Here is a 22769-nt window from a genome sequence, read left to right on the forward strand (position 1 = left end):
TTAGTTTTGGACACTTCTTTTAAAAATTGAGATGATTTAAATCACAATCCTGCAAGTATGCTCTCATAATTAAAAACTGTGCATAGGAATGTGGTATCACTGAAGACTGAATATTAAAAACTATGATAGTATTGAGAACAACTGCAACAAGAGTAAGGCCTCATTCACACTAGCATTTTTGTGACGAGCAGATCAAGGGAGATTTGATGATGCATTACTGAATCAGAGTTCCCACTATGTTTACCCCGATTGAATCTCTCCATGGCAATTTAACCCTGATGAAGTTCACCTTACCATTTCACTTGTTCTTGTTTTTTTTTTTGTTTGTTTGTTTTGTTTTGTTTTGTTTTACACCATCAATCTAATGATACACATCTACATCACACTGTTTGGCCAATCCCCCCCCCCCCCCCCCTCAGCCTCGGAGGATGGCAATGGCAAGACCCTAAGAACAATCCTTAGCAAGAAACCCTGTGATAGATTAGCCTTGGGAGGGGAGTCACACTTTCTCAGCCATATAATAATATAATCTTTCAACAGTATAATATGTGTGTGAGAGCTTTAGTTTGTACCAACTTGGGAGCAGAGTCTGTTGAGGTTTTATTTCTTGGGAAAGAGGGGAAAAATGACCGCTAACCCACAGCCCCAGTGATAGGATTTTTTTTTATGTCAAGCAAATCATGTGCACCTTTGTCATACTGATAGCGTGAATATTTAAAGGTGCAGTCTACTGTGGCCATGCAATAGCAAATATGTGCATAAGCTGTCAAAAAAAGTTTTTTAAAATATCTAATGATGTTCCCACAGGTGAACCCCATCCCTGGTTTTGGTGAGCTCTGGGCTGGGAATCAGACTTCGGTGTGGATAAAGGGACTGATGGGCAGAAAAGAAAAAAAGTCAGGCTACGCTTTAGAGAAACCAGTTTCCAAAGCGCAGAAATTTGAATCCACTACATTTCTGGAGCTACTTTTTTCACTCCTGCAACTGAATGCTGTGAGGGGAAAACAATGGCTCTTGGCTAGCAGAGAGAGAGAGCAAAGGGGTGGGCATGATCTGCCCCCTGCACATTAACCCCTCCCTCCTGCATGCCCAGAATGGGATCGGGAACAAGTTCACATTGGCAGCACCATGATAAAACCCAGCATTTTCAAAAAGAAACAGGGAAAAACTCGATCTTAGAAAAACTAGGTTAAGGGGGATTTTCTCCCCCCCCCCCCCCCCCCGAATTTGGGTTCTGAAAAACCAGCACAAGCATGAACGACCCCCCTTTTAAACTGGTATGCAAACCAGTTTATAACGTAGTGTGAACGACCCCTAAATTATTAAACCGGTCCTGCCCACACTGCAGCTAGGTCAGATGAAGATATTCTATCTCAGGGGTAGGCAACCTGCGGCCCGGCAAGGCCTTGGGACCAGCCCCAGCCCGGTCCTGCCGCCAATTGCCACCGGGGCCTTTGGGGGCAATTGTCTATAGAAGCCTCGGAAACATGCATTTATATTAACATTTTTTTAAAAATCAGCAATTTTTTTTGCGTGTCCTCCATTTTTTTTAAAAAAAGTGTCTTCCATTTGAAAATTTTGTCCTACATTTGTCCTGGTTTATTTATATATTTAATTTTTTAAAAAAATAATTTATTATTTTTTTTTTTTCCCCCCCCCCCCCAGTTGTCTGAGGGACAGCAACCCGGCCCCTGGCTCAAAAAGATTGCCTACCCCTGTTCTATCTAGTTTAACTGATTTGGTAGCAGGCAAAGAACCATACATTTGGTATTTTTTCAACCTGGCTGAAATCAATGTACAGCTGTAACAACAGAAACTTTTCCAACTTATGGCAACAAATCTATCAAAGGATTTTCTTGGCAAGGTTTATTCAGAGGGGGTTTGCCATTGCCTTGCCATGAGGCTGAGAGAGTGTTGCTTGCCAAGTTCACCCAGTGGGTTTTTACCTGGCCAAGCCAGACTTTGAACTCTGGTCTTCAGAGTTTTACTCCGTTACTCAAGCAATATGCCACATAGGATCTCCCCAAAAATTCTTACTCGCAGTGAAAAGGACTCCCTTGAATCCCCCCTCCCATTCCCCCAAATACACATACCTTTTCCCACATTCAGCGCAAACTGAAAGAAACATAGAATCCTAGAGTTGGAAGGGATCCCTTGGGGCTATGGAGTCAAACCCCATTCTGCTGTGCAGGAATACATAGGATCAGAGAACCCTAAAGTTTAAAGACACCTCATGGACCATCCACTCTGACCCTTTCTGCCATACAGGAATACATAGAATCATAATACAGTGGACCCTTGCCTTACGCGGGGGATCCGTTCTGGACCCGCCCTCCTGCCCCCCGTGTAAGGCAAATTCCGCCTATGCTTGAGCCCCATTCACTTGAATGGGGCTCGGGTGCGCATCGCCCCTTGCACCCAGCATGCTCCCTGCAGCTTGAGCACTGTATTGTAGAGTTGGAAGGGTTCCCCAGGGGCATGTGGACCATCCTTCTTCTGTTATGTAGGAAGCCACCATCAAAGCCCTCCCTGATTAGCACTATGACTCTCCTTCCCACTTTAGTACAGAATGATTCTCCAATGTAAGTAATAGGGATCTACTGCTTCTGACCCATAGACCAACCTCTCTATGTGTGAGCTGTGTATCAATAACAGCATGGTACTTCCTGCAAGATTTTAATCCTATTAATTGGAGGAAAGGTATTTATAAAACAATATATATTAATGGGACAAATCATAAGCCAGAAAATACAGATGTATCTATGAGCTTGTTTCGCAACAGATGTCTGATTCCAAAACTGACAAATTATACCTTCCTCCTTTGTTTTTGGAATGCAGCAGTTTTTGAGAGAGGACTAGTTTGAAAGAGAGTGATATATTGAAAATATTCTACCTTGAAATTGTCATTTAAAATGTCTGTAAGTCTTCATAATGTTTTACCAGTCAAGTTAAAAGAACTGAAATGTAATTAGAATCTGCAAGGCTAATGAAGGTACTCTCACCAAGTTAGACACATGCAGAAGCATTTACTCCAAGTCAGTTTTCAACTGGCATCAAGAGAGAGCCACATGGTGGCTGTTACCTCACAGCAGGGCCAGAGCTGTTACAAACTGGGTCTTAGAGAATCTGAAAAGAGAAATGTGATACACTGCATGGGAGAATTTGTTGATCTGATATCATATGGGCAGGAATACTATTCTGAAATGGCTTGTTATGATGCACTATTGCTTTACCCTTTGCCTTTACTTAATATTTAGCCTTTATGAATTAAAAAAGTTCTCAATTAAAACTTAGCACAATCACATGAAGTGTGAGAGTAAGCTTTTTCACCATCCAAATTCTCATTTTGCCAAAGACAGCCTGATGAAACAATCCTGACTTTTTATGAAAAGCTAATCAGAATCTCTACTACTTATACTGAACATTTTGTGAATGATAGAGGCCCATGATGAAAGGCTGATTTCACTATTTTCTTATAAAAACTGTGGATGCATTATTATTATTATTATTATTATTATTATTATTATTATTATTATTATTCTAATGCAGCTTTGTTTCATATATCCCAAAAAGAGTATGAACAAATATCCCTTTTGTTTCCTATTGTTAAGCACAACTGAAGTTGAGCAATTCAGATTCCCCCCCCCAGCAAAAACAAAGAAATAAAGTGAGTCCATTCTTGTTTATTATAACCATGACAGAAAAAAAGAATTAGAAGAGCTTTTTTGTAACTGTTATGAAATATAAACTGGAACAATACTATATTCCAAGAAGAAATTATACCTACACCATATACATGATTCATGAAACACATTAATGCTCTACATGGTCTTACCTGGGGTTAGTGAGATTGTAACAGGATTTCCAGATCTGCAACATGTGTTTACAAGTAAGGAGTGCTTCATCTGGGCCCCTGCAGAGTGATTCCAATTTGACTTTTGAAAACAGCAATCTGAAGGGGGGATGGAGAGAAGGTTTTTTTTAAAAAAATTCAACATGAACTACCTTCTTAGAAGAGAGTAGAGGTGGAGGAAAATTTTGAAGAAAAGTAGTGAGGAAGGGAAGTGTTGAATAACTCCTCCCTAGATTTCCCCCTGAAAACTGTCCCCACCTGACAATTTTCCAGCTGGTTGGTAGAAAGGATTTCCTCCCAGATTTGAGTATGTCATCAAATGTTAAATTCATCCTTCGGAAGAAGGAATGTTACACCTTCAGGGATACCTCAGAGGAAAACATCTATTATGTCTATCTCTAGATTTATTTTAATAACATTTCTACTACTGAAAAGTAAAAATATAGCATTTTCTTAAGCACTCAAGGTGTATTGTGTATGTCATCCCTATAATCATTACAACATCCTTATAAGGTAGGCCAGTGTTATTTCCTCCGCCCTCCCCTCCCCCGCACATGAGAATAAGACTGGGGGCAAAAGATCACTAAAAGAGCTCATGCCCGAGCTGAAACTGAACCACAGATTTCTTATTCGCAGCTTATTAGAACAAACCAACTCTTTTTTTTTTTTACAAACAGTGACATTTTCAGTATGCTATCATTCTGCAAAAAGTTTTCAATCAGAAAATTCTGTCAAAAACCTGTTATTATAACTTCAGCTATTTGTGATGGAGCTTTTTATTCCCTTTTACTGATCCCAATCCAAAGAACAAAAGCAGCAAGATAAACAACACTATCAGTTAATACATCACCCTTGCAAAAAGATCATGAATTTTCCTTTAAAAAAATCAAATGAATGAAAACAGGCAGCCACCCTCTCATTTTCATTCCAGCTAGTATTTTATTTCTTCATTGCACTCAAAAACTGCCCAACAATCATAATCACAGCTCTATGGACAGTATATTTTTGTTGTTGTTGTTGTGTGTACCTTCAAGTCATTTCTGACTTGTGGAGACCCTATCATGGGGTTTTCTTGGTCTGTTTATTCAGAGGAGGTTTACCATTGCCTTCACCTGAGGCTGAGAGCATGTTACTTGCCTAAGGTCATCCAGTGGGTTTCATGGCTGAGGCAGGGAATTGAACTCTTATCTCAGTGTATAGGTATATTAAAAAACATAAAATACAAACAGCTGTAAATAAAGTACATAAAATAAATGCTCAGCAAATGTTAAAGACAATGAAGCACCTAAAATAATATAAAACCAGGAGCAAAAGAGAAGAGTGAAATGATCTAAAAGTAATTTTTGAAGTATTTCAAATACCTGGGAGAATTAAAAAGGGTCTTGGTGACTCAAAGACTGTAATGTAGGTGGCAGGTGACCTTTGGTAGGGAAGACATTCCATTGCTAGAGTGGCATCACAGAAAGGGCCCCGGTGTAACTACTGCTCCCTCACCAAGTTTGAAAAAAAGCACCTGAAGGACAGTCCTCCCAAAATAGGGTTCAAGGTAGTTAAATGTGTATTACATTTAGCATTATATCAATAGCTGCATCTGCACTGCAGAAATAATCCAGTTTGACACCACTTTAATTGCCATGGCTCAATGTTATGGAATTATGGGAAGTGTAGTTTGTTGCAGCACTAGAGCTCCACTACACTTCCCATAATTCCACAGCATTGAGCCAGGGCAGCTCAAGTGGTGTCAAACAAAATTATTTCTGCAGTGCATATGCAGCCTGAGAAATCTATGGCACTACAGATTAAACAGACATAATATATCACGGTGAGAACTCTAAAAGTAAAACACCGTACAGTATAGGTATTCACAATTATTATTCTCAAAGTAAAATACAAGATTGTAATTCACAATTCCAGTGCTTTAATTTTGCATGATACTGAACTAAGTATGGAAAAAGTATTTCCTCAATGAAATGAAAGAAAAGGGGTTTTTTAAGGACAGGGAAAATGAGAAGATGAGAACCTTTCTGAAGCTGTTTTTCTTCCCCTCCACTGTCTTCAAACAGACTGATCAGCAAAGATTCACCTTTTTGCTGCCCCTCCCAGCCATGGAGTGAGCAGGAGGAGGACAGCATCATCACCAGCCATGTTATGATAGTGAAAACCCAACAGCACTATCCTCCATGATGTCCGGAGAATCCTCAGGAGGTGCTAGAGGATAACTGCATCATTGTACCAAGAACCAATTCCACCTGCCCTGGCCACTTATTGTCCATGTTAGGGGGAAGGGGCAAGGAGAAGCTGAGTTAGAATGGTTGTTGGCAGCCATGTTCTGACACAGCTGTCAAAAGCGATCCACACTCATAGAATAATATATTTGGAAGAGACCATAAGGGCCATACATAATCAAAGCACCCCTGACAGATGGCTATCCAGCCTATTTAAAAACCTCCAAAGGAGACACCATTATGAGGCAGAGGGGACAGGTTTTCCCTGCCTCCTCTGTCATCCACTACATGGCCATGTTGCAAGAAGAATGATGATTATCAGTAAGGATTATCAGTGCCAGCTATGTCTTGGCATAACCGTTGACAGTGATTTTCACTTGGTTTTCCCTTGTTCCCTTCCGCCAGCCACTTCATGGCTATGTTAGTGTGGGGAGGCAGGAAAAAGGTTAGTAAGGGGGAAACTGTCTCCTTCCTGCAAGAACATCTTGGAAAACTGCACATTTTATAAGATATTCCTGCAAAAAGGAGAAAATGTATTCAATTATTTGTTCTCGCCTATAGGAATGAACAAACAAGTACATCCTTATGCTGAACATGCAGGTGTATGGAAGCAGCAAAAACTACGTACATAAAGTTTTCTGGGTATTCGCTCAAGGCCATGTCAATGATATTCAGAGCATCGTGGTAGTGTTTCTGAGCTGACAGCAAGAGAGCAAGTAGATGCAAAGAATTAGCATCATCTCCCTGAAGCTGAAGAGCCTGGCGAACATAACCCAAAGCTTCTGGAATCTATTAGAAAGAAAAACTGAAAGGAGTTATTACCACCACACATAATTATGTTATACGTTCAGATTATGAAAAATGAGAGAGCAAAATACCCCCTAAAGATATATTTCACATTAACTACTGGAGAAAAACATGTTTTTTAAGCTGCCCACTGCCAAACAGTATCGCATGCCAATGGTTTCATTGCTCATTAGCAATGAAAAGTAACTGAAATATTTTTCACCATCTTGTTTGAATCAGTTTCCTAAAATAAACTTGAAAACTCTTCCTTTGCTTTAGAAATACAAACTAGCTTAGTATTTTCTAAATTGCAAGAAACAAATTTTAGTGTGTTTCAGTCTCTGTGTCTATTGAAAGATTTTATTTTAACTAAAGGTCTTTATAGTATATTATATAACAAACTCAAGCGCTGAGAAACCTGCAGGGGACAATTTTAATCACACAAGAATCCACAGGTTCGGCTGGCCTTGTCAACCACCACTAATTTGTCCTTGCTACTCTTCTCATTGAAGAGAAGTGGGGTTATGTGGAACTGTGAATACTTCCAAGGTCAGCACAAAGCTGGGGACAAGTCTGGACTTGGAAACAACAATTGTGGAAACACTCATGGCCCTAACCCTTTCAGCAGTAGCACAGGTCTTTAGTGGTTCCAGCAATTGCCACAACAGGAAAGGTATCATCAGTATGGTCACAATAGCTTATATACTATCTTTACTTCTGTCCTTTAACTTATGTTTTCTTGGACTTCAATTGATACGGAAGATTCACATATATCTGCTGCAGCATGAGGAAACTATTCAGAATAATAAAAAAACAATGCTTTACAAACAAACAAGGACAACTAGGCTCTAGGGGCCTTAATGCACCAGCAGGATATGGAGGACCAGACCCATCATATCTGCTCGCAGAACTACCCTGTTCCTGCCCCTGGCACCTACCTAGTCTGGCACAGTGACATGTGGGTGTTGACACAAGCTACCAACACTGCATCATGGAGCCACCGCTGTTCTATGTGGAGGCCCCTGTAGCAGCCCATAAGGGCAAAAACAGGGCATCTGGCTTTCTCCACATGACCAAGTGCTCCTTTCTGATATCACAGACTGTGACTGGATCCTGCATGTAGAATGGCGGTGGCAGATAAAGGGGTGTGCAGTTGTCCAGCCCACTAGCTGCTGCAGAGGAGTTTCTGGGAAACTCTGCTGCAAACAGCCAGCCTTTTTAGTCTGGACTAAGGGCTGTGTGGGCTGGATTCAGGCTGGATCTGCAGGAATAGCTTCTGGTTTGGCTGTCCCTAGCCCAGGACATGTGTCGTTTAAATCGGACAATGCCAGTGTGGGGAGAACATGGGCCTTTTGGCCCATATGTACAGCTCCTCTATCTCATTTTGGGAGGAAGATCAGGAGAGGGAGGTCAACTATGAAATAAAATTGTAGCATTTCTGCACTATGGAAATTAGATGCTTCCTAGAAATGCCTCTTTAAAATGCTCCCTCTAAAACAGACCTTTCATTTCAAGACAAAAAAGTAATCACATCTATTCTTTCCTTTATATCGTGAATTAGTAGAAAGAGTATAAACGGACATAGGCATACAAAGATGAGCAATATTCAACCCAACATTCTTTACATATTTTCTGAGGAAATGCTGTTAACACACACACACACACACACTTCTATTAATATTTAGTTTTACTCAAAAAATGAACACAGCAGAAAACAAAAGCAATTCAGTTAACAATTTTAGTTACTGCTATAATCAATTAAGCTTTTAAAAACATTTTTAAACTAACCTGCCGGGATATAGCAAACTGCAAAGCTAGATAAAATGCTGCCAGGTGATCAGTTGGAGACAAAGTATGTGCCCTGAAAGACATATTTAGTCTATTAATACTCTTTAAATGACTAGATCTTCCTCTGTATTTACAAGTTTTATTGTAGCAGTGAGTGCATATGTGTATTTTTGTGTATGTATTGGTGTATATCTATATGTGTGCATATGTGTATATGTTTAGGACACAATCATACTTATTTTAACAAATGGAAAATATGGCACATTCAACCATTTTCAATGGATGTTTTAGGATGTGTAATGTTCACTATAGTGGGAGCTTGTGATGATCTATATTTAATGTCCAAGAGACATTAATATTTTATTCACGTTTTAAAATATGAATTAAAACCCAAAAAAATGGATTGCTCAGTTTTGGATGGGATACAGAGATATTCTTTCATAGGTGACTGTTTCAAAAATACAGCTAAAGCCAGTTGTTACCATCTGGCAGCTACCCAGAGATCTATACAACATCATCAGTTTCAGACCTCAGTAAACAGTCTAAAAATAATCCAGATTTAATACTCCAGGCAGAAATGAATGCTATGCTACAAGAAATAACAGAGATAATGCCATCTGTAATTAAAGGGAATAAATATATAATATAGCTAAATCCACATTTTTCACTTATGAAGGATCATCACTAGACTAAGGAAGGAATTTCTCCTGCCCTTAATCTTAGTACACAAAATGTATAGCCTGCAGCAAGCATGATAACTGTTCCCACAGAATGAATTTTAGGTGTGTTTTAGTAATTTGAATCTATAAGCACATTTTCTTTTTTTAGGGCAACAATATCATCATCATCAACAACATGTAGTTGTAGTAACACCACCACCTACTATAGAAGTGGAAGTAGAAACATAGTAGCCCGGCCAGAGAGAAGCCTGGGAAGGGCGCGCGTTCGCCCCTTGCAGGCTTCTCTCCAGCCGGCCTCCCTCCTCATGAGGAGGAAGCCCGGCTAGAGAAAAGCCTGGGAAGGGCGCACGTTCGTCCCTCGCAGGCTTCTCTCTGTAAGACGAATGAGTGAGTTCTGACTTAAACCCAGAGCTGAAGAACCAAAGAACCAAGGAATTGTGCTTTAAACATAGCTAAGGGACCAAACAGGATGGTTCCGTGCAAAGCATTGATGTGACGAAGGTATTTGGCAACCGAGGCGAGGAAAGTCTGAAAACTTGGAAGCTGAAGCAGGGTGCCGTCCAGGTGTGATGAACCATGACCGGGAAGGTGCTTATCTCCTGAGTCGCCATGAAGAGGAACTGACAGGACAATGGAAGGCTTTGAACAGAACAAGTTGCTTTGAACATGGACTGATCTGAACAACCTGTCTCTCCTCCCAAAAGAAGTTGTTGAGTAATGGGCTGCAATATTGCAAGACTTCAGCAGCCAAAGTCAGAGAGAAGAAAAAGTATAAAGACCCTGGACTTTCATCTCAATTTTGTTGGCACCATCCACGGCAACGGTGTCATCCCCAACCTTCGAGAACACCTGATCAATGTTCGGCGGAAGGAAAGTGTGTGTGAGTATTGTATGAATGTGTGAGTGAAAGAGCTCTTGATAATCAATGGTTGTATTACTTTGTGATTCAATAAATGTTACATGCATGGTGTTTAAAACCAAATTTGGTGTCTCAATGTCTGCTCCAGCCCTACTGTGAATAAGTCCACGGAGAGGGAGGTTCTCATTACACGCTCTCAGGATAAACAGGTTGCCCTTAACAAACTTGGGCATAACATCTCCAGCCGTCCTCCCTCATGAGAAGGAAGCCCAGCTAGAGAGACGCTGATCGTCCTGGAGCCTCGCCCCAGCCTTAAGTCTGACCCTTGACTTATCCATGGGTCATATAAAAATCCCCATTTCTGGTCCCAAAAGTTGACCTCAACTTATACATGAGGTCGACTTGTACGCGAGTATATACGGTACATGAAGCCGCTGGGAGAGATCATTCAGAGACATGGAGCACAGTGTTATCAATATGTCGATGACACCCAGATCCATCTCTCTATGTCTCCGACTGATACAGTGATTAAGGACGGCATCTCTCCTCTGGATGCCTGCCTAGAGTCAGTAATGTGCTGGATGAGGAAAAACAAACTCAAGGTTAATCCAGAGAAAACGGAGGTACTCGTGATAGGTACCCCATGTCCAGGGATGGAGATTTGTCAAACTGTCCTGGACGAGGTCATACTTCCCCTAAAGGACAAAGTTCACAGCTTGGGAGTACTCCTGGACTCATCTCTACAGTTATCATCGCAAGTGAATGCAATGGCCAGGAGTGCCTGGTAGCAGCTTCAGCTGATATGCCAACTGCGCCCCTACCTGGACCGAAAGGACCTTAAAACAGTGGTACATGCACTGGTAATCTCTCATTTAGATTTCTGTAATGCACTCTACATGGGCTACCTTTATACCAAGTTCGGAAGCTTCAATTAGTTAAATATGCAGCAGCCAGATTGGTCACTGGAATATCTAGGTCAGACCATATAACACCTGTACTAAAATCTCTACACTGGCTGCCAATTAGCTTCCGGGCACAATACAAAGTGTTGTTTACTACCTTTAAAGCCCTACATGGCTTGGGCCCAAGTTACTTGAGGAAATGCCTCTCCCTACACAATCTGCCCCGCACTCTTAGAACATCTGGGAAGAATTTACTAGATTACTCAAAAGTCAGATTAACAACTACTTCCCATAGAGCATATACAGCCATGACCCCCATGCTATGGAACAACCTGCTGGAAGAGATCCATCTTACTACCACCTTAGATGCCTTCAAGAAGGCATTAAAGATGGATCTCTTCTGGCGAGCATACCCACCTGACCTTCTGTAAAGTATTGAAAAAAATCCCACTTCTGGAATACAGAATATTGAAATGATGTTTTTATTGTTTTTATTGTTGTGATGTAGTTTTTAGACACTTTACTGCTTTTATAATATGCATCTTAGATATTATTGTCCCTGTAAGGTGATTTTATGGTGGTAACCCGCTTCGATCCATCGGGAGAGGCGGGAAAATACAAAGAAAATTTATTATTATCATCATTACTACATAAACCAGTAATAAATGAAAGACTGGGTCAAAGTCACCTATTGTGGTTCACAGTCAAGTGTGGACCTGAACTCATACTTCCCCAGCCCTATTTCAGCCTTTCAAACTTCATCTTTAAGTTTAGACCCTGGATGGACATAACCAAGGCCATCTTTTCCTTTTCAGACAAGGACTCTTAGGAGACCAATAGCCTTACTGCATTACAGTAGAGTCTCGGTTATCTGAGTATCAGTTATCCAACTTCCAGATTATCCGCCATGTCTCATGGTTTTTCGTGAGCGCGCGTGCGTGCTCACGAAGAACCATGAGATGTTGGATGATGCTGTGGTTTTGCTCAGCCCGAAGGGAGTCTGCGGACTCCCTTTGGACTGAGGAAAACTAAGCTTCCAAGAAGAGGCCTGGGCCAAGTGCCCAGACTTCTCCTCAGCGTGGCTTGGACTCCTTCTCACCTTCTCTCCTCAGCGTGGCTTAGCTTCCTTCTTTCTGAAGGGAGTCCTCGGACTCCCTGAACACTCCCTGAGGAGATAAGGAGTCCAAGCTGCACTGAGGAGAGGTGCGGGCCATCGGCACCATCATTGGATTATCCGACATTTTCGGTTATCCGACAATCAGTCGACCCATTTATGTCAGATAATCAAGACTCTACTGTATAAACAAACCCAGCAGGAAATGAGAAAGAAGTGTATTTCTGTTTCTGTCTCTGCATGACACTAAATTACTTTCCTTCTCTTCTGATAGTAAAAGCTTGGTAGGGGGTCATAAAAGCATCCCGTTTGCCAAGCTAGAAAAATCTGTTTGGCAAAAGGGATGCTTTTACGACACTCTTTTACAACTCAAAGAGCACTAAAGTACTTCAATGAGACAGAAACAGAAACATGCATCTCTCTTGCTGCCTGCCAGGTTTGTTTGTAATGCATTAAGGTTCCAAGAAAAGAAAATACTTTTTTTTTCCTGAGGGAAACAGGAGTCAGAGAGAGATAACTTGTGACTTAGAACAAGAAGGCTATGACAAAGCAGCAACAGCTAACACATCTTATTCCAACAGCTCTATAGCCAGGCAGAAAGATGTTACACCTAGAATGGGTCTTGCAGCAACTTATCAGTTTGAGATACCATCAGGTTCTGACTGGCAGGTTGCACTTGACTCACAAAATAATGGGTCCAATCATTTCAGTAATGAGTCTTACTCTTTTATTGCTGGTGTTCATCCTTTTGACAGAGCTTTCTTTTTGTTAAATTGATTCTATTCTTTAAACTTAATGTTAATTAGGTAAGAAGTTTAGGATTGTGAAAGGATATCTCATTTAAAAAATATAGGAAGCAGGTTAAGCGGTGGTGAAAGATAATAGGATATTCCCCAGTTATTAAGAAGATAGTAGATATCTGTGTGTAACCCTAAGTTCATAAAATCTTTGGTTACTAAAAATAGAACTCTAATTGTGATAATACTCTATTTTAACTTTCATGCTTTATACCTGTGAAAAATCATGAAGAATACGTAAATTCTGATGAAGTCTTGATATTTTCCCACAACTGTTCTCAGAATAAATATGCTTAAATGTTTTAAAATACTTGCCCTTAGTTTAATAAAAATGCTTGCATCCAGTCTAATACAATGACACCAATACCACATATTCTTTAACAACTTTTGCACTGCTATTCAGTACTGTGTGTTCTTTTAGAAGGAGAAATTGTGAATTCAGACAAAGCATTATTCTTTAAACAGATGTTGAGTAAATGTTATTCTCTACTAGCTGATAACAAAAATATCTTTAATAATGAAATAAGATGAAATCCTTTGGAATCAGACTAGATTTGCCAGTAGCACTTGATGAGGCAAATGTTAACGCAATATGTTCTGTACTCATGCAAGCAGACTCCCAGAGGTAAAATCCATATTACATAATCATTTATAAAAAAAAATCTCCTTTTAAAAAAAAATACACATAAGGTTTTTATTATCTACAGCTGAATGAAAAGATTAACACCCACTCACCTTTGAAACGCTAGAAGAGCCTTTCGCTGCAGGACTTCTTGTATGCCCCTCAAAGAAGCTAAAAATGGGATTTAATTAGTGATATTTAAATAAAGGCTTTCTACCACAATCTAATATGAAAGTTTACATTGTAAAAATATTTGCACAAAAATACATAATTTTTATCATTTGATAATAAATGTCAGACTATATGTTACTGCCACTTTATATTTATGAATGGGTCTGATTTACTCACCATCTGTAGCTTGTAAGCTGTAAGTCAGTCCCAGGGCTAAAAAACCTTTGGCTTTGAATTCTGATGTTTTGTCCCCCGCATCAACCACTATTCTGGCAAATCTTTCTGCTTCTTCTAGCTAAAAGTAAAAGTGTACCTTTGTATGAAAGTTGTGATGAGCAAAACCCAGGCTGAACTATCTCTGATTCAGAACAGATCTGATTAAATTATTTTAATTTGAAGATGCCCACTAGAAAAGATGCTGTCAATTTCCAAAATCCAAAATTAATCCAGCTAATCAAAACTTGCTGCCACATGCATGAATCACAACAATTCCATCAGAAGTGTGGATGACTAGACAGCTTCATATCACTCTTCCCTAGCATGATCTCTACCCAGCAGTCTTCTTTCCCCACCCCATCAAACGCAAGGGATTGTTGGGGAGAGACAGCATACAGGGATGCCAGAATGCTTGGCAAGTGTGATTCCAGAGTTTCCTGGCTAATTTGGATGTTTATGGCCCAGTCTGTTATTATTAGCTTTACAGTTCTCACATATCATTTTCGAGACCTTCTTGCTTTCAATACACTTAGTGAAAGGCAACTGGGTGGGCGGGCTTGTGGCTGCTGATTCGCAACATCTTGGGAGCATGAATCAACCTAGAATCAACCTATACTCTAAAAGACTTCTGGATTTGATCCTAAACTTAGGGTGGGGCAGACTTAGAGTTTGGTTTCTGAATATCCATTTTTACATTTTATCTCGTTATCATATAATCATGCAAGCTCACTAGGTCACTGTCTTGGCGTGAGACAGCTTCAAAACACGACATACATCATCTGCACTTATCTAGAGTGAAGGTGGGACACCTAAGTCAGTTTCAATACAAGAAATCTATAATAAAACCAGTATCAGTTCATGTAAATGCTAGTACTATAGAATGAAAGAAACTAAGCAACCGTCAGTCAGATGATCCACAGAACAAAGGCTTTAGTGCCTCAGCTGTGCACATGACTTTTTCATCATAGTCATATGAACCAAAAGAGAACCAAGCTTGATCACTGTATTGAAACTATAAATGATTTGACCCCTGAAGGCTGACTGTCAGTAATTTAATTTGTTTAGATTTCCTTTGCTTGTTATACATTTATGTGTAATGGCTGTTTCCTAAAACACAATAAACTGATTTTGGTTTTGGAAAAGGACTGAAACTACCTGCATGCAACTTACAGCTTTTTTTCCTAGATAGAAATGTTATTTAGGACATGAGTGGTGATTCTGCCGAAGTTTGAGAATATTGGTTCAGCTTATAATTTTATCTAGCTCGTAATATTCTGCTACTGACTGAAAACAAGATTATAATTAGCTTTTTACATCTACACTGAATTTATTTCTCAGTGTGTACTTCTCAGACAAAGTGTCAAAAAAGCAGCAGCTAGGTTGGTGCATGTTCATTAAAAATGCTTTGATTTTTTAAAATGTTTTAAAATAATAAACAATATTTATGTTTGACTAAAAATGCCCCAAAGCATACAGTACTTAGCACTAATAAGAATAAACTAATCAGGAGTTGTGCATGCTCAGTAAATGCAAGTTTAAAACTCTCAACAAAATGCAATTCCATGAGTATTTTCCACTGATGCATGTACAGTAATTGCCAGTGCATCCCCCTTTTGAGCCTTGTTCATCCATCTCTAGTAAGCTTATACATTCTTGAAAATCTAGTACTGTATTTTGAACCAGCAAGAATACTCAGTAAGGCTAAAAATATTCAGTAGAATTAAGTAAAATAAAAACACAGCACCAGTATCTCTGTGCAGGATGTAATAATAATAATAATAATAATAATTTATTTGTATTTCCCGCCTCTCCCTGTGGATCGAGGAGGGATTACAACAGAGAATAAAATCAACAATAAAATACAAGATACAGTATTATCTAAAAATACAATCAGTACAAAGAACAACAAAACTACTATCAATCATTAAAATGACCAAATTGTCGTCTGTTTTCCATGCTATTAAAGTCAGAAGTGGGAATGTTCTTTGAGATCAGCTATAGAAGGTCAGATGGATAGGCCCGCCGGAAAAGATCCATCTTAAGTGCCTTCTTAAAGGCTTCTAAGGTGGTAATAAGACTGATCTCTTCCGGTAAGTTGTTCCATAGTTTAGGGGCCGTGGCTGTAAACACTTTATGGGAAGTTGTAATTAGTCTAGTTTTCGTACATTCCAATAATTTCTTCCCTGATGTTCTGAGAGTGCGGGGCGGATTGTGTAGGGAGAGGCGTTCCCTTAAGTAACTCAGGCCCAAGCCATGTAGGATTTTAAAGGTAATGACCAACACTTTGTATTGAGCCCGGAAGCTGATCAGCAGCCAATGAAGAGATTTTAATATTGGAGTAATATGGTCTGATCTTGATGTTCCAGTAACTAGTCTGGCTGCAATGTTTTGGATCAATTGAAGCCTCCGAACTTGGTACAAAGGTAGCTCCATGTAGAGTGCATTACAGATATCTAAACGAGAGGTTACCAGTGCATGTATCACTGCTTCAAGGTCCCTCTCGGCCAGGTAGGGGCACAGTTGGCGTACCAACCGAAGTTGGTACCAAGCACTCCTGGCCATCGCCTCCACCTGAGATGACAACTGTAGAGACGAGTCCAGGAGCGCTCCCAAACTGCGAACTTCATCCTTTAGGGGAAGTGTGATCCCGTCCAGGACTGGTTGGCAAATCTCCATCCCTGGATCAGGGGTACTTATCGCAAGCACCTCCGTTTTTTCTGGATTCAGCTTGACTATTTTCCCTCATCCAGCCCATTATCGACTAAAGACAGGCATCCTTGGTCACTGCAGCAGTCGGAGACATAGAGAAGTAAATTTGGGTGTCATTAGAGTACTGATAACACCATGCCCCATGTCTCCAGATGATCTCTCCCAGCGGCTTCATGTAAATGTTAAACAGCATGGGAGACAGAATGGCAATCTGAGGGACGCCAGATGCCAGCTCTCTTTTACGAAAACAGCTGTCTCCCAGCATCACCATCTGGAATCTGCCTGAGAGGTAGGAATGGAGCCACTGGCATGCAGTGCCCCCAATACCTAACTCCCTCAGGCATTCCAGAAGGATACCATGGTCTATGGTATCGAATGCCACTGAGATGTCCAAGAGCACCAGCAGGGTCACACTTCCCCTGTCGATGCCCAGACGGAGTTCATTGACCAAGGCGACCATGGCAATCTCAACTCTATATCCCACCCTGAAGCCGGTTTGAAATGGGTCTAGATAATTGGCTTCATCCAAGACAGTTATTCTTTTGACTCACCCAATGAAGGGATCCCATACATAATTTGGCAGCAAGAAGTGGGATTGTAGGATCATCTGGCTTCAATCGAATACACTCTTTCAAGACCTTCACAGCTCGAGCAGACTGTAAAAAAAGTCTCAGAATAAGACAATCACAATACAGAATTCAGTAGAAATATTTGCTGTTTTAACTCCTCCCAAGGTATAAACAAATAAATTGCTTGATATAATCAGAAATTACATATCTGATGTTAGTTCCCCCCCCCCCCAATATAAATAATAGCTACTGCAAACTATAATACAACATGCTAAAGAAATGTGGCTGCTCCTGGATAATGTATATAATTTAAGAACAACAGTGCCACATGAATCCCAGGAAAGTTTTAATTAAGATATGCTGGCATATGCTAAACAGGAAACATCCAATGGTGACTTCCAGTAGCAGAATAGCATAACCCATAAAAAGAGGAGAGAGAGACTTCCTGTTCCCTACTATATGAGTCTGCCCATGGTCTCAGATCTGCGGGAGAAGTCTTTCTCTTGGTTCCATTACTGTCCCACATTTGGTGAGAAGACAGGGGAGAGCCTTCTTGGTGGTTCCTCCCAAGCAGTACAACTCCCTTCCTAGGGAAGTCTGGTTGGTTCCTTTCCTGTTGTCTTTTCACCAGCAGGTAAAGACCACTTTATTTTAGGAGGCATTTGGCTCTTAATATTTTGCGGCAAATGGAACTTAAAAGGGTAGAGTGTAGTGTTTTTATTTTATTATATTTCAAATGTCTTTTTAATACTGTTTTTAACCTGTGGTTTTAACTTACACTACTTTGAATCCCATGCTGGAAGAAAGGTGAGATAAAAATAAAATAACCTGGTGTTCACTACCAGAACTGGCTCTGGAAAGCTTAGAAACTCTGAATTCAGGGGGAGAGAGGGAGGGAAGAACGAACACTCCAATGCACTGGAACCCATCTATCAAGGCAAAATTGTATTTAGCTCCAAACTCTATTTATTTGATTTATGTCCAATTTTCTCCCGAAGCTGGTAATCATGGTGGACCACAAAAAATAAAACCTGGTAAGGAACAGAATAGATCAGAAATAACTGCAGAATTTATCAAGATACTGCCACCCTCTTAACTATGTTTCTATTTTTTCAGCCTAGCACTTGTTTATTTACTCTCCTTTAGTAACAAAGAGGCTGATCTTTAATAAACCAAGAAAAGGAAACAGAAGGAGAAATATTTAAGCCAGAGAAGGCTTGCTTCATAGTTCTATCCATTCCATTATCAAACATTTTGTTCTACCGAACAAGAAAGAATCAGGGAAGCAGTATGGCCTGAGGACAAAACATGGGACAAAGACAGAGTCTAAAACCACAACTCCAATGGAAATTCATTTTAATTTGTTATCTATGATCTTAAAGTGATTTTAAGTTGTACTTCATTTGAAATGACAAAAAAGGATAATTAAACTGCCTTCAGTAGCATATTTAGCCATAACACAAGCATCTCCCTGGCTGTGATTTTATTAAGCTTTGCTGGGGGGGGGGGGGACACACAAGTGTTGTGTTTTTAAATTCTTTGATACTAAATCAAGTTACAGCACAATGTTGTACCAAGTTACAGATGTGCAAGTAGGATCATTGATTCTTATCAAATTATAGCCAGCTAATAAAACCTCAATAAAGCAAAATGTGCCAAAAGACCTACTTTTCCTGCAGCCATTAAGGACAGTGCAAACTGATACCAAAGATGGAATTCTTCAAAGGCAAATTTCATAGCTCTTTCTAAGCACTAAAAGAAGAACAAGCAAACAAAAATAACAGTTATTTAAACTACCAATGTGCATTGTTCCATAATTACAGTCCTGACTGTTAGTACTGCCCACAAGCAAAGAAAATAAAGATTATAAAGATTGCTTGTTAAAGAGGTTATATAAATGAGGAACAAGTTTAAAAAAAACACACCAGAAACCTCAGTTCTCTAAGCCAGGGTGAATGATGTAAATAGGTGAAAGCTGTTTTTGTACTTGTATACAATACAGATAAACTGAGGGTTTTCTGACCACAGAAAAGCATTTTTCTTACAATAACTGAGTATATCCTTTTAAATACATTTCTGCCTCCCTTTATCTCTCCCCCCCCCCTGTGCCCCATCATACATAATGTCTCTCTTCTTTCTGCAATTCTCTGGGTGTGCCCATTTTTGTCCATTTATCCCTCTTTTTCCTCTTGTATGGTACAGTGTACTCTCTATGTACCTGTAGTGTGAGGTCAGCACTCCTAGTAGCAAAGAAGGGGGAAAGATACAAAATAACATATGCACCAAAAATGGAGGGGACCCAGACATTTTTAGAAAAATTGAGAAAATGCAATATTAGCACCCTTTACAGATTGAATGTAAGAATATACAATATGCTACGTATAGCTAGTTTTGGCATAAAATTAACGTGTCTGGTATATCAAAAGTACATTTTATTAAAAAAATAATTACAAATTGAATTTGATGTAAAGTTTTTCTACCTAACAAATGGAACTATAAGGACCTGAGCTGTAAATAACAGCTAAGTTTAGTCAAGTTATGAGAATCAAGCAACAGTAATACCAGATAAAATCACTGATGTTAGTAAAACAAAATATTTTGTCTCCATCATGTCAAGCAGATATAAAGCACCTCGCCCAATAAAAAGAATTGAATAAAGGAAACCAGGACTGGGGATTATCATATGATTGTGTGGTGGTGGAGGAGTGTGTGTGTGTGTGTCATATTTCTACCCACTGGCTACAGCTGTTTCTTTCTTGCCTGGAAACTCACCATGGACTCTCTATGGCTTATATACCAGCACAGATCTAAGGAACAATATTCCTACAGTATATAGTTACATAATGCAGTATATAGTTACATAAAAGTTTACCTACCACATAGTTTTCAGAGGTAACATGAGGGGAGTAAACCTATGAACACCATGTCTTTAAATTTTTATTCATAATCTTACAAGAAAATATTCCATAATCTTATAGTTTCCATTTTTCCAGAAAAAAAGATTATTTGGGGGGGGGGAGAGAATCCATGTTTTTCCCAGGCCTTCACAGCTCTAGTAAAAAAAACCCTAGGTCTCCAATCAATCTCTTCAGGACTCATGGTTTGCCCTTGTCTCTATTTACAAGAGACAGTAGCTGGCATAACGGAAAACAATAATAGTACAGTCAGCCCTCTACATTCATGGGGGTTAGGGGTGCATGATCCCTCCAACAGTGGAAAAACTGAGTATCTCTAGGTCCCCAAATGAGCACACTACAGACTCCTGTCAACAGTGCCAGCTCATCACTGTATTCAGGAAGACATATTCAGGGAGTTTTGAATATGACCCAAAGGTGAATGGAGTGAGGAACTAGCTAACACCACTTTCCTTGGCCTAAATGAAGAGTGGACAGCTGTCACAGATATGGGACTGCACTGGTTCTTTGAAGGACCTTATGGGGGTTACAGCTCTTCCATGCTTTGCCCCTTCACTCCACAGATTATTTTTCAAAACATCAAATTCTTTGGGACACAAAACACTCCCTCAAAACATTGTCCTAGGGCTTGTGTGGGATTCATTATGGTCCTTGGACTGTTTTAAGCCCAGGAGAGTCCTGTATTTACCCAGCAAGTAAAGCTGAACTCTATTTCTAGTTTACATCCTTGTGAATTGAAGGTTTCTCTTAGGCTAAAGAAGTCTACATTACCACAAGAATTTTTATTAAAATTTGAAGGACTCTCTTGGGCTAAAAAAGTCCAAGAGAGTCCTGCAAAATTTAATAAAAATTCTTGTGGTAATGTAACCTCCTCAAAAACAGCCAAAAAGAAAAAAAAAACTCAAAAACTTCAGGCCACAAAGTCTATGGCTTCTGAGCTTTCTTATTTTTTCACATTCAGAAGCTCTACTGATCAAGACAACTGAATCAATAGCGCACAGATCAAGAGGAAAAAGCATAAGCTAAAATTATCTGCATCATAAAATGAAGGCAAAGGAAATGTCAATGGAGGTATATCAGAAAGTTTCAAAGTAGGCTTGAAGTTACAAATATGACCTTTATTAAAAGGAAGAGAATATATTATACGATCAAACTAGAAAAAGGAACTAGATTAACTTTACAACATATTCCTATATAAAAGGAAGCTGGCTACTATAACAAACATAGAAACCCCCGGCAAGAGTTCTGAATATTTTAGTGCAAAGTTTTAAAAAATCTATTTAAGAGCAGTCTTGATTTCCTGGTAGAGGCATACACCAAAAGCGCTACCTCTATTTACTGTGCCTCTTTTCTTGTTGTAAAAATATAGTACAATATTTTGTACAAATATGGTACAAATTTCTCATTAATTCTTATACAGATAAACAAATGAACAGTTTCTTTTTACTGATCATCCCTATTCCACCTATCTACTCAGACATATGTCCACAGACTGTCAAATATTTTTTTAGATTGCCAAAGAATCTAGAATTAAATCATCTCACCCAGCAACTTTACAGAACAACACAAGAAGAATTGGGACCATCAGATTGTTCTGTCCTACAATGTCAAAAACATTGTCTTGCAAACAAACTATTAATCTCGTGGGGGAAGAGTACTGATGAGGTTTGTTCACACCCGTTACAATCTGTCTGGTCACAGTATTCTTGATGTATACAACAGACTTATGAACAGGTTGCTTACCTTTGGTTCTTCGAGTGGTCATCTGTGAACTCACATATAAAGGATTTCAAAGGCCTGTGGATACTATTCCAACATCTTTTCTTGACAGAAGTTCCAACTCCTTTCACTGTGTATGTCAATGTTGAATTTCTTTAGTTTACCTATGTTTCTTACCCACTTTTGCCATCTTAGTATAGGAATGGGATACCCAAACAGAGGAGCTAAGCATGTTATGGGAGTTCACAGATCACCTCTCAAAGGATCAGAGTTACAGGGTAACAACCTGTTCTTCCTTGTTGAATCGTCACTCACATATATGGGAAACTGGCAAGCTCATCTTTCGAGCATGATGGGTGAAGGCCATAGTAGAATAGATGAGGGTATATGATTGCAGACTCAAAGACATTTAAACATATACTTAGCAAGAACCTACTAATGCTTTTTTAAAAGTTATCTATATCCCCTCCAACACAAAATACACAGCCAAATAAATGTTCAAACGTTTGTTGTTGGGGTTTTTTAACCACAGGATCTAGTTACAAGATCTAGTTACATAATAAAAACATTCAAGTTAGAGCTAGTGATTATTTCTTCAACTAGGCTTTTAATAACTATGGACTGTGAACAGACACGTGACAACTCACTATGGTAATAAAAATATAGCAAGTCTATCAAAGTAACATGGCTGAAAATCTCAAGTCAGCTAATATTATTTTTAGAATGTGCACAAAAATTATCATCTCTGAGTTACCCTTTTCCCCCACTATCCACATAGAGTTGGGACACAGAGCAGGATCTCAGAAAACAGTCTAGGGATGGAATGTCACTCAGGTGAAAATCA

General features: G+C 39.5%; 1 protein-coding gene across 1 annotated transcript in view; it reads right to left on the bottom strand.

Moving 5' to 3' along the window:
• TTC7B (tetratricopeptide repeat domain 7B) overlaps positions 1 to 22769 on the bottom strand; it is a 153900-nt gene that overhangs the window by 57787 nt on the left and 73344 nt on the right. Inside the window, 7 exon segments of the mRNA XM_042460558.1 lie at positions 3836 to 3952; positions 6707 to 6867; positions 8653 to 8725; positions 13740 to 13797; positions 13975 to 14092; positions 17274 to 17378; positions 18960 to 19043. Coding sequence (XP_042316492.1) covers positions 3836 to 3952; positions 6707 to 6867; positions 8653 to 8725; positions 13740 to 13797; positions 13975 to 14092; positions 17274 to 17378; positions 18960 to 19043 — 716 coding nt within the window.

Source organism: Sceloporus undulatus, chromosome 1, assembly GCF_019175285.1.
Source record: "Sceloporus undulatus isolate JIND9_A2432 ecotype Alabama chromosome 1, SceUnd_v1.1, whole genome shotgun sequence".
Taxonomy (NCBI): domain Eukaryota; kingdom Metazoa; phylum Chordata; class Lepidosauria; order Squamata; family Phrynosomatidae; genus Sceloporus; species Sceloporus undulatus.